The sequence below is a fragment of the Capricornis sumatraensis genome, chromosome 19 (assembly GCF_032405125.1).
Source record: "Capricornis sumatraensis isolate serow.1 chromosome 19, serow.2, whole genome shotgun sequence".
Taxonomy (NCBI): domain Eukaryota; kingdom Metazoa; phylum Chordata; class Mammalia; order Artiodactyla; family Bovidae; genus Capricornis; species Capricornis sumatraensis.
In genome coordinates, this window is record NC_091087.1 from 13,153,085 (window position 1) to 13,171,155 (window position 18,071).

Consider the following 18,071-nt stretch of genomic DNA (forward strand, 5'->3'; position numbering starts at 1 on the left):
ATCTGCTGAGGACAGACCTGCCGTCAAAGTCTCAGCACTGTCTTTGCTGCACCGGTTCCTAAAGGAAATCAAGATATACTCAGAGTATTCCTGCAAGGGCCATCACCCTTTATAAAATTCACTAGAATAAAAAATGGCTTCTAAGACCCAGTAGTATGCATTGCAAAGATTTAAGCTTGGCTTACACATTTCCCAAACTTTGTTTCATAGGATACTAGAATCTCATGAGAGTTCACAGGTCTATCCAGAAAAGGTGAATTCAGGAATATTAAGATCAGTATGGGCCATATTCTGTTTTGTCAGTTAGCCCAATACTGTCCTTCTTGGCAATTTTTTCCTGCTCCAATAAAAACACAGTTCATGATCAAGTACTGCACTTAGTTGTCAAGGACTCTGGTCTTCTGTAATCTAAACAGTTTCTCAGCTTGTCATTGTCTCTTAATGACAATGAAATTTTTGAAGAATACAGGCCAGTTATTTCATAGACTGTGCCTTAGTTTGGGTTTATCTGATGCTTCCTCCTGGCTAGATTCTGACAGGACAAGCCCAGCTAGAATGCTACAAAAGGACATTATATTTTCTTGGCGTATTGTATCTGGAGGCACATGAAATCCATCTGTCCTTCACTGGTGACTTTAATTTATCTGCCAGTGATGTGTGTGCTGCTTCAGTGTATAATGACTTTTCTGTTTGCAGCCAATAACCATTCTGTAAAGAGACATTTTAAGACTATGTAAATTTTTTACTCCTCTTTGAAATGTCTCTCCAAGTTTAGCATCCATTGATGAGTCTTTCACAAGCTAGTCTTTACCATGATGGTTGCAAATCAGTGATTTTTCCGTCTGTCCTTCTGTGTATATTTATCAGTTGAAGTGTCTCTCCCTCTTCTCACCAAGTTATCTATTTGTTGTGTGCATATTTGCTTTTTTCACCTAACAATACATCCTGAAAATCACTTTATAATTCATTTAAATCTCCTTTATTTGTTATATAGATGGATAATACTCTATTTTATGTACATAATATAGTTTTTTAAATAGTTTATGTTTTGGCATTTAAGTTGTTTTTGTTTAGTAGCTAAGTCATGTCTGACTCTCTGCCACCCTATGGACTGCAGCATGCCAGACTTCCCTGTCCTTCACTTTTGCTCAGACTCATGTTTATTGAGTCAGTGATGCCATCCAACCATTTCATTCTCTGCTGCTCCCTTCTCCTCCCACCTTCAATATTTCCCAGCATTGGGGTCTTTTCTAATGAGTCAGCTCTTTGCATCAGGTGGCCAAAGTACTGGAGTTTCAGCTTCAGCATCAGTCCTTCCAGTGTGAATGTTCAGGGTGGATTTCCTTTAGGATTGACTGGTTTTATCTCCCTGCTGTCCAAGGGACTCTCAACAGTCTTCTCCAGCACCACAATTTGAAAGCATCAATTCTTCAGTGCTGAGCCTTTTTAATGGTCCAATTCTCACATCCATACATGACTATTGGCATTAGATTAGGTTCCAATATTTTGTAAATAAAAATAATGTTGTAATGAATAACCTTATACATATGTATTTTTGTATTGTTGGAGGTATATCTTCAGAGTAAATTCCTAGAAAGGGGACAGCAAGGTCAAAGGGAGCATATGTTGGCAGTTTTGTAGGATATTACCAGTTGCCTTTCATTGGGCTTCTACCATTTGTATTGCCATCAGCGGTGTGTAGGAGTGCCTGTTTCCCCACAGCCCCTTTCAAAAGAATGAATGTATCATCAAGCTTTTGAATTAGTTCTCATCTGATAGTTGAGAAGTGATATCTCAGTATAGTTTTAATCCACACTTCTCTTATTTAAAATGGAATTGAGTAACTTTTCATATATTTAACGGACTTCAGTATATTTTTGTGCAATTCCTTTTTTGTGAATTATTCATATTATTTGTCCACTATTTAACAGAATTTTTATCTAGCTTGCCTTAACAGTTAAATTTTCTTTATGAATTACACTATCTATGTGTCATAATTTTTTTCACCCAATTCATCATTTGGGTTTTAATTTTTGTGCATTTCATTGAGATAATTTACATATTATAAAACTTACCCTTTCTAAGTGTACAATTTAGTGGTTTTATTGTGCTCACAAAGTTGTACAACCATTACTACTATCTAATTCCAGACATTCTTCACCACCTTAAAGGAAACCCTGTGCCCATTAGGAGTCATTCCTATTCCCTCCTCTTCCTCTGGCAACCACCATCTAATCTCTGTCTCTGTGGACTTGCCTATTGTGGACAGTTCATATAATCATATAATATGTGGCCCTTTGTCTTTGGCTTCTGTTATTTAGCATAATTTTTACAAGGTTCGTTTGTGTTTAGTTTGTATCAGTACTTCATTTCCTATTTATGACTGAATAGTACTTCTTTTGTTTATATTCATCAGTTGACTGATGTTTGGGTTGTTTCCACTTTATGGTTATTATGAATAATGTTGCTATTAACATTCATATATAAGGTTTTCAAGGACGTATATTTTCAGATCTCTTGTGTATAAGTCTAGGAGTGGAATTTTTGGATCATGTAGTAACTCAACATTTAGCTTTTTGAGGAACTGCCAAAGTATTTCCCAAAGTGACCTCAGCATTTTATATCTCCACCAGTAATGAATGAGTTTCAGTTTCTCCACATTCTTACCAACCCTTTTAATTGTCTGTTTTATTTTAAACATCCTAAAGAGTGTTAAATTGTATCTCACTGTAGTTTTGATTTGCATTTCTCTAATGACTAAAGATGTTCAGCATCTTTTTATCTCTTTACTTGGACATTTGTTTATCTTGTTTGGAGGTATGCCTATTCAAATCCTTTATCCATTTTTAATATAGTTATTTGTCTTTTTATTGTTGACTTTAAGGGTTTTTTGTATATTTTGATACTAGATACTACACCCTTAAGATATATGATTTATTAAACTTTTCTCCTATTATGTGGGTTGTCTTCTCACTGTCCTGATAGTGTCCTTTGAAATACAAAAGGTTTTAATTTTGATGACATTCAACTTATTTTTGGTATTGTTGTTTGTCCTTTTGACATCACATCTAAGAAGCCATTGCCTAATTCATGTTCATGAAGGCTTATGTCTGTTTCTTTCTGAGAATTCTATAATTTTAGCTCTTACATTGAAGTCTTTGATTCATTTTGAGTTAAGTGTTTATATGATATGAAGCAAAGGTCTAAATTTATCATTTTGTATGTGGATTCTCAGTTGTCCCAGCACCATTTATTAAAAGGACTATTCTTTCATCATTGAATTACTTGGCACCCATGTCCAAGTCAATTGACCGAGAATGTAAGGATTTATTTCTAGTCTTTCAATTCTATTCCATTGAGCTATATGTCTATTCTTATGCCCATATCACAATTTCAGTTGTTGTTTTATAGTAAGTTTATGGATATTATGAATAACACTACTATGAAGATTCAAGTACAAATTTTGTAGTAAGTTTTGAAATCTATTAAATATGACATCTCCAACTTTATTATTCTTTTTCAAGATTACTTTGGCTATTCTGGGTCCCTTATATTTTCATATGAATTTTAAAGATATTTCTTTCCAGTTTCTGGAAAGAAAAAAAAAAGAAAACAGGATTTTGATAGGATTACATTGAATCTATATTGCAGTTGTGAAGTACTGACATCTTAACAGTATTAAGCCTTTCAATCTGTAAAATCCATAAATATCTCTTATTTATTTATGTATTAATTTCTTTCAACCATGTTTTATATTACCAGTTTTGTACTTCTTTTGGTAGATTTATTCTCAAGTATTTGGTGGTTTTTTATGTTATTACAAATGGAAGTATTTTCTTAATTTCCTTTTCTTTTTGTCCATTGCCTGTGCATAGAAATACAAATGATTTTTGAGTATGTTCACTTTGCATCCTGCCACCTTTCTAAACTTGTTTATTAGCTCTAGTTTGTGTGTGTTCTGTGTTTACGTGGGTTTTTTTGCCACAAAGAAGTTTTCTTAGCACTTTCAAGTTCTCAGTCTTTCTCTTTATTCCATTTAGATGGACTCTGAGAAGAATCTCCCTTTATCCAGGATACTGAAGAGTTCCCTTCTTTTTTGGCTGTGCTGGGTTTTCGTTGCCCTGGGAGGGCTTTTCTAGTCGTGGTGCATGGGCTTCTCGTTGCAGTGTGGGTTTCCCAAGTTGCGGCCCACAGTTTTCTCTAGTTACAGAGCACAGGCTTTAGACTGCACAGGCTCAGCAGCTGCAGTTCACAAGCTTCGTTGTCCTGCAGAATGCGGGTTCTTATTCCCTGATCAGGGATTTAACCCACAGCCCCTGCATTGAATGGCAGATTCTTAACCACTGGACAACCAGGGTAGTCCCCACTTATTTTTATAATCCTTGTAAAGTTTGATAGGTGACTTTTATTGTTGTTTATTCTTGAGGTTAATAAAGATTAGTGAGTGTTGAAATAAACGCTTGCCTATGATCATTAAAAAGATAGCTTTATGAGGTCAAGATAGCATTTGGATTTGAATTGATAGATGAATAGATAACTTGTGGTACATATATACAATGGAATATTGCTCGTCCATAAAAAGGAATGAATGTGAGTCAGTTGAACTGAGGTGGATGAACCTAGAGTCTGTTATACAGAGTAAATTAAGTCAGAAAGAGAAAAACAAATGTCATATATTAATGTACTTGTATGGAATCTAGAAAAAGGTACTGATGAACCTATTGCAGGACAACAGAGATGCAGATGTAGAGAACAGACTTGTGGGCACAGCAGGCAAAGGAGACGGTGGGACAAATTGAGAGAGTAGTGCTGATATATTCATACTACCACCTGTAAAGCAGAGTCTAATGGGAAGTTGCTATATAACACAGGGAGCTGAGCCCAGTGCTCCTGATGACCTAGAGGGGTGGGGCGATGGTTGGGCTAGGAGGGAGGCTCAAGAAGGAGGTGATATATGTATACACATACACACACACACTTATGGCTGATTTGTGCTGTTGAATGGCAGAAACCAACACAACAGTGTCAAGCAATTATCTTCCAATTAAAAATAATAATGAAAAGATGGCATTGAATTTGAAATCAGAAAACCAGCTGCTGGGTTGGAGTTTGACACTTTTGTTTACCAGTTGTTTGATAATACAAGTCATTTAGTCTTTTTAAAAAAAGAAAAAAACTATGAAAGACCCTATCCACTTCACAGAAGAGCTCAAAGATTCACAATGGAAAGTCCTTTGTGAACCATTTGGCATGTTGCCAGTATGAGCTACTTTTATTTATTAATAGTAATTGTTATACATTTATCAAGACTTCCCTTTTCTTTAGCAACTTTACCTAAAATACAGAAAGGTACAGTGTGGCCACAGCTTTCCAAGGGAGCCCATGCCTAAAAGCCATTTATTAATTACACACAAAGAAAGGTGGTTTTGTTATTTCCCCTCTTATTTTTTCACTCTTCATTCCTTTGGAATGAGAGAAACACCCAGGGAGAAAGGACCTTTTATTTTCGGTAGAATGTAGAAAAGTTCCAAAGTATTTTAGAACCTAGCCCATTAAATGGAGAAGAATAAAGCCAGCCCCACAGAGCCATCACAGAGGGACTGATGAAAGGGCTGTCGTCGGCCGGCAGGTCCTCGGCAGCAGGGTTCTGTGAGGAAACCAAGCAAGCATGACTGCTTCTGAAGCTCTTCAAGGCAGAGTTTGGCATTGTTTTCCTATCCAGGAGAGAAATTACAGAATTTCTTTTATGTGAGCAAGAACATGGTTGTGGGTGTGTGCTTTCAAGGGGTATAAATTAACACCACACTAGCTTGGACAGCTTTTTCACATCTCTGACACTAAAATGGCATATCTTTCTTTTCAGTTTTCAGGGCAGCTCTGAGACTCAGTAGTCCCCAAATTTAGAGAACTTTCATTTGCAAAGTATGATGAAATAATTTATCAGTTTCTCTACCAATGACAGAAAGTCTGGGTTCAGGTTCCTGCTCTGGGTGAGTTATTGGCCTCGGTCAGGCGTTGCTGGTGGCTGATGGGTGCTCACTCGTGGCCCCTGGCAGGTGCAGACTATTTAGCAAATGGCAGCACTTCTTACTGGCTCTTGTTAATTGCGGTGTATTTGCTATAAAGTGAAATTAATTTATTAGAAATAATCAGAGTGCTATTTTTTATTTTCAAAATCTCTAACAACATTAGGCTATTTTTTAAAAAATTAGAAAAGAGGGTTGCATGCATGCTCAGTTGGGTCTGACTCTCCGTGACACCATGGACTATAGCCCTCCAGGCTCCTCTGTCCATGGGATTCTCCAGGTAAGAATACTGGAGTGGGTTGCCGTTTCCTCCTCCAGGGGATCATCCTGATTCAGTGACCAAATCCCAGTCTCTTGAGTCTCCTGCCTTGGCAAGCGGATTCTTTACTATTGCGCCACCCGGGAAGCCACAAAATTGGAAAAGTGGCAGAATGCAATTATGATTTCAGACATTATAAACCTTTTCTAAGAATGATGTAAATCTGGTGCCATACTGCTGCTTTTGAAAAAACAGCTATTTTTAATTAAAATGATAATGCTTTTTACCAAAAAAAAAAAAAAAAAGCCATACAGAAAAATACAGAGAACTGAGCTACAAACCATCTCAGCCTGCCCCATCCCAGAAGTAGCTAGTGCTGACACTTGTTGAGTGGTGAGCATTTTTCCTCTGCCTGTGTACAGATGGGTAGAGATTAAGAGACAAAGAGAGGGAGAAAAAAAGATTGATAAACTTGACAGCATAAAAATGAAAACTTATCCATGACAACATACCATAAAGTTAAGAAATAAATGTCAAGGAAGGGAAAATATAGAAAGAGTTATTATAAAATCTAGATGAAAAAGACAACTTGATAGAAATATGGACAAAAGACAGAGACATTTTACTGAAGAGGAAATACAAATGGCTGATAACCATCCAAAAATAATCCCCAGCCTCACTTGTTATTAAAGAAATGCAGCGTAACCAAGGAGATGCCAAGGAAGTTTGGTGACACTGCATGATGGCAGGGGTGGGGGAAGCAGACATACTTGTGCATTGCTGGTAGGACTAGGTATCGACACCATTTGCGGGGAAAGCAATTGACATTCCCTCTCCAGTTTTATAATACCCTGACCCTTTGACCCAGTGATTTCCCTTCCATAAACTTACTTAACAGACAGATGCACACAAGTTTGCAAAGAAACAGGGTCAGTGACAATAGTAAAAAATTAGAAATGCCCTTAAAATCCATTAGTAGGAAATTGATTATGAAGCTATAATCTGTCCATGGGATGGGATACTATAGAGCCACTAAACAGAATGAGATGGATGTCTGTTCTGACATGAAAGGTGTCCAAAGTGTATTCTTAATTTTAAAAGGTCAGATGTGAACCAGATTGTTCTTTCAGTCAATGACCAATTAAACACTACAATGTGCTGGACACAGTGTTAGGTCTGGGACTATGATGGGAGGTTCAGTTGTCAGAGGTCTTGCTCTCAAGAAGCAGCCTGGTGAGTGAGATAGACCTTAGTGAAGAATCACACAGGTGGATGTAAACGTACCGACATGAAGGCGCCACAAGGAGAGGTACCAGATGCTGCGAGAGCTCCATGGGGCAGCCTGACCTGATGTGGGATCTGATAATGAGACACCCCAAAGGATGAGGAGAGGAGCCACCATGGTTAGCGCCCCGAGTGGGGGCAGAAGAGGAAGCTGAACCAAGAGGGGGGCAGGGCCAGGCTCTGATCGTGTGTGTGTGTGTGTGTGTGTGTGTGTGTGTGTGTGTGTGTGTGTGTAAGCACATCATAATTTCTGAAAAGATACCTGGGAAACTGTTGGTAGTGAGTAAGCTATTAAAAATCAGACTGGAAATGGGGAGAAGAGAGGGTGAGGCTTATAGACACGAAGGACATTTAAATTTGTAATTGTTTATTCTTTTCTACCACTTAGGATTTTTAAAAAATTATATGCAGGTGCTACTCATATAATTTAAAAATCTAGTTAAGTTTTAAGAAGACACACACAACCAAAAGAAAAAAAACTAAGGCCCCAACATGTCTATTTTGGTGCTAACTCTTAAACAACGAGTAGGGCCTGTTCTTCCCAGCCTTTTGGGGGAGCTAAAATTGACAACTGGAGAGCTGCCACAGAGCATTTCTCTGACTATTAAAAGAAACTGGCTCAGTCTGCGGCTCTCAGAAATCAGTTTTTGAATGCCCTCTGCACCCAGTCACTCCTTGCATCTACTTTCCTGCAGGGATTCCCAGCTCCATGTCTTTTTTTAGCCAAAGCCCTCCAGTGGCCTCCACACATACCCTGTGTGGCCATGGAAGTCCTCCCTACTGGGCAGAGATGGGAGAGGAAAGGAAGTGGCACCCTTGGACTGCAACATGACCCTGTCTTGCCCAAGGATGACAGCCCAAAGCTGAAGCAGGGGATGGCCAGCTCTGGCAGAGCAGAGAGAGAAAGCTATGCACTTTCACAGCTGGTCAGTTATAAAAGCAGCAGCAAGCTCACACTTCATGGTGACAAGTGGCTTCAGCTTCTGTTGAATTAAGGCACAAATCTGAATCAAAGCATAAATGGAGACACTTGATAGAAGGCACTGTAACGTCTGCTCCATCCACTGTCCGCTGCCTGACCCCTCCAGGTGTCCCTCTTCCATGAGTGCTCAGAATTCCGGATGCTGGCAGTTCACTCTTCTGCCAGCCAGTCTATTCAGTTCTGGGCTGAGTCTACTCTTTAGCAACTATTCTCTGACTCTTCACAGTTCTTCATTATGTTGACTTGAAAATCACCTTTCTGTGACTTCTGCCCTCTTGATGACCAGGTGTTAGATGAGCAAAACATGCAATTTGAAATCCCAGGCCTTAGTTTGAACCCCTGTTCTGTCATCAGCCAACTCTGTGACTTTCAGACAGCCGTTTATTCTCCTCAAGACTTCCTTTTCCCATCCTTAAATTAGGCAGTCAGCATCACTCTCACTAGTCATTTTGAGATTAAGTGGAGCCAGTGTACCTCGGTGTTAGTTCCCTCAGGCCCTCCCTGTCCCAGCCCCAGCTGCACTGAGAGATCCCGGCAATTACTGTTTTTCTCTCCGCGAGAGTTCTCATCTCCAGGGTAAAGAGATCCGGCTTAAGCCCACAAACGTACTTTGAGCTACTTGAGTGCTCTTCACTTTGCTGTGGGAGAGATTTCCCTCTGAGTCATGGATTCCCCTAATTATTATCAAAAGGAGAAAAGAAGAAATCTCTCTCCCTCCTCCACAGTAATTGGAGTTCCACACTCAGAATGAACCCAGTTCATTTTAAGTTGAATATTCATCTGATGGGGTCTGCCTGCATAAATAGACACATCCTTTTTACTAGTCATCAAGTTTTCTCTTCAAAAACTATCACACGTTTTCCAAATCCGCGGGGACAGGCCCAGTTAGATAAGAGTCTGCCAGCCCTGGCTCTGGCTGTGTCTATAGACAGCTGGATTGGAGCTGAGGAACCGGCAGTTTCCCCAGAAACACACAGGAGGACCGCAGTGCAACAGCTGCTCTGTACCTTGCCAGGGCTTGAGGCGGTTAGTCCATATGGGACATTAAAGATGTTTTTGTTTTTAACCCAGGCCGACATGCTAGAAGCTGAAAAGATTTAAGAATATTAAATATTCCTCCTCAGGCTCAAGATGGCAGTTGATAAACACATAACCATAAGATATCAAAAACATCAAAGGATAGGAGGAGAGGTGCAAGCCCCGGGGTGCTTAATAAAATGCGAGGAAGACAGAGCGTAGTCAAGCCGCAAATCCCCAGCAGGGCCAGTACCCGGGCGTCTGTATAAAGCCAGAGTGGCAGGCAGGACTCCGGTAACTCTGTTCACTCTAACCTTTGTCCTTACACGCTCCAGATGTATGTAACAGGGGTATCTATATTATCTTAGCAAACAAAGTGTTGCTCCAGAATTGTGAACAGTGGCTTAGTTTGGAAAGATTGGGTGATCTAATCACGAGCTCTGTCAACTTCCTCTGTGCTCGCTCCCTCAGGAGGCTTCCTGCCTGGTGTGGTACCGTGCTTATCAAACTGTGTGACCCCCACATTCATGCTCCAAGGAGGGTCTTTTGGGGGCGGCTGGATGGAAGCAACTGGGTGGGCTTGCAGACCCTCTCCACCTGCTTCAGCGAGAACAGCTCCACTCTTACCTGCCTTGTATATTACAAAACCATGGACAATTCTGTTTGGACTAAAAGGCATTCTTTTGCTTTAAAATCAGAAACTTGAAAAGCAGTGGCATCATGATATTCGAATCCTTTTAAAAGTTGCTTTTCTACTCAATGATGTGTTTTTGAAATATAACCATGTTATAACCACATAGATAGAGTTCAATCGTTGTATGAATAAACCACATAATATTCATTCCACTGCTGAGAGCTGGACTGTGAAGAAGGCTGAGCGCCGAAGAATTGATGCTTTTGAACTGTGGTGTTGGAGAAGACTCTTGAGAGTTCCTTGGACTGCAAGGAGATCAGCCCTGGGATTTCTTTGAAAGGAATGATGCTAAAGCTGAAACTCCAGTAGTTTGGCCACCTCATGCGAAGAGTTGACTCATTGGAAAAGACTCTGATGCTGGGAGGGATTGGGGGCAGGAGGAGAAGGGGACGACAGAGGATGAGATGGCTGGATGGCATCACTGACTCGATGGACGTGAATCTGAGTGAACTCCGGGAGTTGGTGATGGACAGGGAGGCCTGGCGTGCTGCGATTCATGGGGTCGCAAAGAGTCGGACACGACTGAGTGACTGAACTGAACAGAACTGATGGGTATTTAGATGGTTCCCCATTCTTCACCATCTCAAAATATTTCTTCAGTGGAGTTGAGGGCATTTTCTGTATAGGCACTGATGGGTGGTGCCCTCTAAGCTAGACCAGAAGGGAAGGGACAGTGGGTGGATAGTGAGATGTGGAGAGTGGACAGAGGATGAGAAGCCGCACAGATGTGATAAAGTCAGGGTGCCCAACAGTCCGACAGGTTATGTGAACTGTGGGATCCAGAGGCAGTGCAGATCATGGGGGACTGGGTGGCCGAGGATGGGGGAGAATGAGCCAGTCAAGCCCCAGAGGCCAAGGTGTTAGCTGGGTCATGCACTGGCTGTTGTAGTTTGCTCTGTCAGCTCCACCCTGAACCCCTCTCTGTGCCCACTAAGCACCATGTCTGTGGGCTGCCTTGCCCTCCGCCTGGGGGTCATGCAGCCTTGACCTTGGAAGAAGAGAGCACAGTGCAGGTGGGCTTCATCCCTCTACCGAAGGCCATGGCTCCCTCCCCTATAACTTATCGTTCCAGTTCCAGCAAATGCTCCCTCCCGTGCTTTCCCTCTGATGGTAAAACATCCTGTTTGGGGTCCTCTACTCTCTTCCTTAGGTTTCCTCCATGCAAAGGGTCATTTTATTGACTTCTGTCCTTTATTCATCTGTTAAACTGAACTATCCCTTTCTTGCCCAATGACTGCAGACCAGTCTTATGGAGCTTCCTGAAAATGATGATGGGAGGAAGGGTGGAGAGGAAGGTAGTGAGCCAGAACCCTGGAGAGGGGCAGTGTCTGAGTTTAGGTCAAATCAAACTACCCCACATTTTTGTTGTTCATCTGTAAGTGCACTTAAAACCAAAAGCTCTACGTAATTTTTGTGTGAATTCCTAGTGTTTGAGTAATATGTGGCATGCAAAAAGCATTTTATAATTAAGATAAATTGAATTGAATAGCACTGAATTAAATTAAGCTGAATTGTTCTGAATAAATGAGATACTAATGTGGCACATTTTAAACATCACGGGTTCCCTTCTCCACTGCCCTCGCCCCCTACTCCAGCATATGGCGTTTAAAAGCTTCATGAACATCGAATAACAAATTAGACCCGACACTGAGTTTCTGAAGTAAATAATGAATACTAGATGTTCACTTATGTTAGCATCTTATACAGGAAAACATTGAAGTTATGAAGATTTTGTGACACATTCAGACCCCTGTGAAGATTTCAGGATCCACTTTCTTGATACTGTGAACATTTTTGCTCATGGAAAACTTTGCATCCTGTCTCCAAGACAAAAAGCAACCTAGTTCTCAGAACATGTTAATTATTCATTTGAAAGGAATTTTGATAGACTCACATCTTTTGCATTGACTTGAATTATAAGACTGAGTAGAAACAGAATATGAAATCTTTTTGAATTCGAATATGAGCTTTGGTCAATCAGAGTTAAATTAAATCTCTTTTGGCATCAGAAGGTGCTCTCCTCACCCTCTGGATTACAGAGATAGTAAATGCAGGGAAAAGACAAAGTAAACATGATCTATTAATATTTGCATTGCAGGCAGGGCAAGCTTTTTCTCTTGTTCTTTTTATTTCCTGAGCACTGAACATTTGATTCCTCACTCTGTCCCTGTGGCTCCAATTTGAAAAGCATTACCAGTCAGAACTTCAGGACAACTTGAGGATAGTGACTAATTATGGTTTGCCAAAAATCACACTTTCAGTTTATTTACATCCTGTAATTTTAAAAGTCATTTTAAAACAAAAGCTATTGTTAGTATTTACAAATATGAAATTCTGATTCTTCTAACACAGCGATAAAAGTTATTACCAAGAATCCTGATTTGGAGTAGGCTCATCATAAGAAGTCTAGGTCTACTAACTCAGTAGGTTTTAACATATGGCAAATGAGATGACAGTCTAGAGTCTACCCTGATTATCATCTCAGAAATGCATTTAGCTGGTAGTCAGAGGAGCAAGTCTCTCTGGCTTTGCTGTCTCACTGCTGTCTCTGGACTAGAAGATTCTAGTGCCCTGGCTTTATGTAATCTTAAATTTAGGCTGTACCTTAATGCTCTTTCATTTGTGATATCAATTTGAATATTTTTGACAATTTGTATTATCCTCATTTTATAGATGAAAAAATTGAGGTTGCTGAGTGGGTAATTTGCCCAAGATATTTCACAGCTAATAAAGCATGGAGATGAGACTCAGGCCTTGATGCTCGGCCTTCACATTCTCTGTTTCCACCGTGTCATGAACGCGGACATCCCTCCCACCTGGTGCATGCCGCCCTGAGCACCCTGATTCCTCCAGCTTCCAGGAGCTAGGACTGATTCATGCGATTGTTTACCTGTTTGTTTGCTTAATGTCTTTTTTATTTGAAGGGATGCATTTTGTATTTTATTTGAAAGGATTTTATTACTTTATGCTCATAGTATCATGCGTGCATGTGTGCTAAGTCACTTCAGTCTTGTCTGATTCTTTGCAACCCCATGGACTGTAGCCCTCCAGGTTCCTCCATCCATGGGATTCTCCAGGCAAGAATACTGGAGTGGGCTGCCATGCCCTCCTCCAGGGGATCTTCCCGACCCAGGGATTGAACCCACGTCTCTCATGTCTCCTGCATTGGCAGGCGGGTTCTTTACCACTCGTGCTACCTGACAGCCCCATAATATCATCAAGTGGTTCTTTTCCATTAGAGAATTTTTAAATGGGCTTCATTTTCAAGGAACTGAGCTGTTTACTGTGCTTGGGCAATTCCCGTGGGCCGGTTCGCTGAGGATATAGTCAAATGGGCTTGGCAGACCAAGCATGGGGATGGGGTCAGGGTTTCAGTGGGTGAGGCTGCTGACACTGGGGGTAAGTCCCCTTCTCTGGGCTGGCCAGTGGGGAGGGGGCTGTGCTTGCCCACTTCTTCTGCAGCACTGGCACTTTTTAATTCATCTCCTTCCTTCTGGAAACCCTCCCCCTTCTTCTACCAATAATGCACTCATGGAAGGATAGACCTTTAAATGATTTACTTAGAAATAAGTCCTGGCCACAGCATCAAACCGTCTGGACTCAGTGTCCAGGGCCTAGTACATTCTCTCTCCACTGCATGATGCTTTTAAAACCCAACTCTCCCCAGAGTTGATTGTGCATCCACATAAATTATATTGTTTAGGTTGTTGGAAGTTTTCTTGGCCTTCTGCTTATCGCTGCAAGAACAGTTTGTTCCCTGCTGCTGCTGCCAAGTGTGCAAGCAAACGTGTTTCTTCTTTTCGTGACCACAGGCGCATCTCATCGTTCTGAGAGGAAGCCCCTCTCGAGAGGAGGCAGCCACATCCGCACACTCCATCGCCTGTGCCGCTGTCGCGTCTGGGAGGCCTGAGCACCATGGTGAGAGCAAGTGTGAGCCTTCCCCGGGGGCAGAGCAGCCTGCTCCCTGCCTGGCCCGTGCGCATCGAGGTCGTGGGCTCGCTGCCTCTGGCATGGATGAACAGGCAGAGGGAGCTGTGATAGTTGCTTCAGAGAGCCTTCTCGATTTGGTGCACCAGAGCCCTTTGGTTTCTAGCCTTTTTCAGCCTTCTTCTAGACTTGTACTCTCAAACACAGCAAATCCAAACGTAGCTATCAGAGCCCCAGAGAGTTCATGCTGGGCTTACAGGGAAGCCTCCTGGGCTTTCAGAGGTGATCTATTTTTAAAGATTGTTGTGGATTTACTGTGGCAACAGATCTGGCCTGTTGAAATGCCAGCCTTCAGACTCTCCCAGGGCTGAGCTTTCAATCAGCATAAACTTACACGTCTTCAGGATTCCAAAAGGAAGTTGCCACTTATGACTCATATAGTTTTTCTTAGCCCCACATAATAGGTAGAGCAGTGAGCTTGGGAGTTTTTTAATCTTCCATCCCAGGCTCTGAGCATACAGTATGCCTCTATTGACGGAGAACATGCTATCCTAATGACTTTTTCTTGTTGTTGGCCAGAATATTCAGAAGCAGAGTATGACTCATAAAGAAGACCCAAGGTGTATTCCAAGGTGTCAGATAAAAATACTTATCCATTATTGGAAAATAAGGTCCAGTGTGGCATCAAGCTGAAAGTCAACATTTGGAAGGCTTGCGGCTGAGGTTCAGGGAGCAGGCGCTGGGCTCAGATGAGAAGGCTGGTGGAGGGGGAGATGACGGGGGCACCTTGGGAGCAGACTGGTCTGCAGAGGTCTCTGGGCCAGGCAGGGGCTCCTGTCCTGGGAAGAGCTGGGGAAGGGGGTCTGTCTGTCCATCCCCCTTAATGATCCCTCATTCTGGTCTCCGGGAGCTTTGTGCACCTTTTCAGAGCCAGATGATAGGGAAAGGAGATGCCCTTTCTCATTCTAACTCCCTAGAGCACTCCACACCTCAACCGACTTCCAAACCTGCAGAAAGCCAACATTTTCTCCAACCTGTTGGTGGCTAACATTCCTTTAATAGGTAAGAGAACCTTCCATGCCACAAGTATTAATAGGATACTTAAAATGCCAACAGGATGGAAACCCCTAGATTAGCAGAAGTCCCAACCTACATGTCCATGGGGACCAGGTGAGCAATCCGAGCGAAGCGGATGGCCCTTAGAAACCAGCAGCAGCACACTTATGATTGGCAGCTGACCCTCAGCTGTAATCTGAGAGATGCAATAGGGGTGGGGGAGGGCTGTGACAAGCTGAAGAAGCGCGTCCTCCGTCCAAAGTGAGCAGCTGCTGTTCCGCCCTGGCCCATCACTGTCATGTGGAAGGCAGGCTCTTATCGGCATGTCTGCCTTTTCCAGAGAAGGCAGAAATCTGAAGTTTTATGTGAAATCAATGCATAGTTGATGGTAACTAAGTCAAACATGTTTCAGGCTCTGAAGGAGGCAAACAAGCGTGGAGGGGTAGATCCCTAACTTCTGACCTGGGAGCATGAGATGTATTTTTTTCTAAGTTTTCCAGTCTAAATATGGCGTTGATATAGCCTCCCCTGTAAATTGAGAATGCTACTAATACCTACTAGATACAGATAATTAGATTTGTGAAAATTTAATGACCTCTCTTAGCAATAATATGTATGTAGTACGTAATTGTAGTAGTAATAATATGTATGTATGTAGTTTGTAGTGTCACGGTTCTAACCGAGTTAACAAAGGTAACTTAACCACAGCTCTGTGAGGTTGATACGAGTCCCCAGGTCTCAGATGGAGAAACTGAGCCATGGAGGCTTAGGTAATTTCCCAAGAGCCACAGCCAGGGCATGGTAGACTTGAACACAGCCTCTTGACCTCCCTGCCGGCACTGCACATGCCTTTTCCCTCTTTCCCCGCTACCCCCGACTTACACCTGCCAAAGAGTGTGTGGCTCTGGGGAGGGAGAGGACGCGAGAAGAGCGAAGGTGGCCCAAGGAGGCCCACCCAGGAGCCCACACAGGTCTCAGCCCTGCTTCTCGTGTGGCTCAGACCACGTGGTGACCTGCACCAGGAAGCCAACTTGCCTGTCAGTGTCTGAGATATCGGAGGAGGGTGAGTAGGGAAGGACAAGAAGCAAACTTGCCCAGGAGCAGGGAGTTGGAGAGTCGCAGCTGGCTTTGCAGGTTAGGAAGGGGGTCGCTTCTGCCTGAGGCCTGGAGGAATGGCTGCTTGAAACACTGACCCACGGAGCCCCCAGGAGCCTGGGGGCAGCAGGAATCTCGGCAGCATCATATTAACAATGACGACAGCGGTGGTAGCAAGCGTCATCAGATGCAGGCGCTGGCGCTGTCACCAACATGCCCGTCTCATCCTAACAAGCCTTGGAGGCGGGACAAAACCTCCCATTTCACAAAGGAGGTAACCCAGACAGCTCTCCACACCGCCAGCCCCGTCCATACTCTCTCTACTCACCGCTTTACCCAAGAAGGACAAAGCCCCAATCTGTCCAGGGAGGCTCCCTTCTCAGACTCGGCTTCCACTGGTCAGAGGACACACAAAATGTCTGACAGGAAGCATTTACTTGAAAGCAAGGAGGAGGCCGGGCAGAGAAGCTGTTGGATCAGAACAGATGCTGAACAGCAGCAGCAGGACGCCCTGGAGCAGGGGCAGAGAGAAGCACAGCCCTCGCCCCCAAGGCCTCAGACCTCAAACCCGAAATAAGTGCGTCAGAAGAACCAAAGCAGAGAGACACCCAGCTCATTCCTACTGTGTTAACAGGCTTGAGCATGCTGCCAGGGGACCCTGTGTTTCCTTGATGGAGAACACAGGGGAGACTGGGGACAACGACCTGGCGGGCTGCTGCTCAGCTCGTTTGTCCTAGTCTTACCCACACGTGCCTAAGCTCGGCCTGCGCCCAGAGGGGGCGGCTGTGTTAGCACGTATGGGCTCGGCATGCCCCAATAAAGCAGGAGTGAATGGGCCCCCCTTCCATCCAGGAGCCACAGCGGCAGTGGCTAGGTGCCTCCCCACTGCCTTTCCAGGCGCCTGGTTTTCATTTCTCTGCTGTCCCCCAAAACAAGCTAATGCAGTGACGAGGAACCCACCCGGGGCTGAAGCTCTCCAGGCCTCTGCTACCTCCAGCAAGGGGAAAGGAGAGGAGAGAATTTGGAAGTGATCTTTGACAGCCAAGCGAGGGCCCGGCCTCCCCACCCAGCTCTCACCCAGGCAGGCCTCTTTAGCCTGGACTTTGGTCACTTGTGGTTCGGAAGTCCCAGTCAGATCCCCTGGCAGCAAATCCATACTTTCCACTGAGCACCGAGGATCTCAGCTCTACTCTCCTATGTGGAAACTTGTCTGTGCCAAGTACAGTTTGTTTGTTTGTTGTTAAAACAATCGTTAACGGGGGAAATTTTTCTCATTTGGGGATTCTCCACAACCTGCTTGATGAATGCCCATTGAAGGCATTGCCCTCCGATAAACAAAACGTCACGGGCCAAGGAGCCAATGTGTTTCTGGCTCCGCACTCAAACGAACCCTTTGCCCTGTGCCTGCCCACATTCCTTATGCAGACAAAACTGCCCGAGAAGTCACGGAGGATTGTCATTGCATAAGGGCGCCCAATTCAGGCTAGCGAAATGTCACTAACCTGAGCCTGGCCAGCTTCCCAGAGCAGCCATAGACAAACTTGGTATTAACAGTTCTCCCAGCCCTGCTGAGTGTCAGGGCATTGGCCTTGTGTTTATAACTCTTCTCCTAAAGCATATTAAAATGAAATGGGCTGAAGCCAAGTACATTTTAGTGTAAACCTTTGAGAGGCAGAGCCCGCTGAGCTCGGGTGGCCTTGTTTGGAAGTGGCCCCATGTGGGGCCTGGGCC

At 43.4% G+C, this 18,071-nt stretch overlaps 1 protein-coding gene across 2 annotated transcripts in view; it reads left to right on the forward strand.

The window, feature by feature from the left end:
* TTC23 (tetratricopeptide repeat domain 23) overlaps positions 1-18,071 on the forward strand; it is a 161,799-nt gene that overhangs the window by 114,257 nt on the left and 29,471 nt on the right. For both annotated transcript variants that reach the window (XM_068991448.1, XM_068991449.1), the window contains exon 7: positions 14,075-14,180. In XM_068991448.1, coding sequence (XP_068847549.1) covers positions 14,075-14,180 — 106 coding nt within the window. The remainder of the gene's footprint in view (positions 1-14,074; positions 14,181-18,071) is intronic.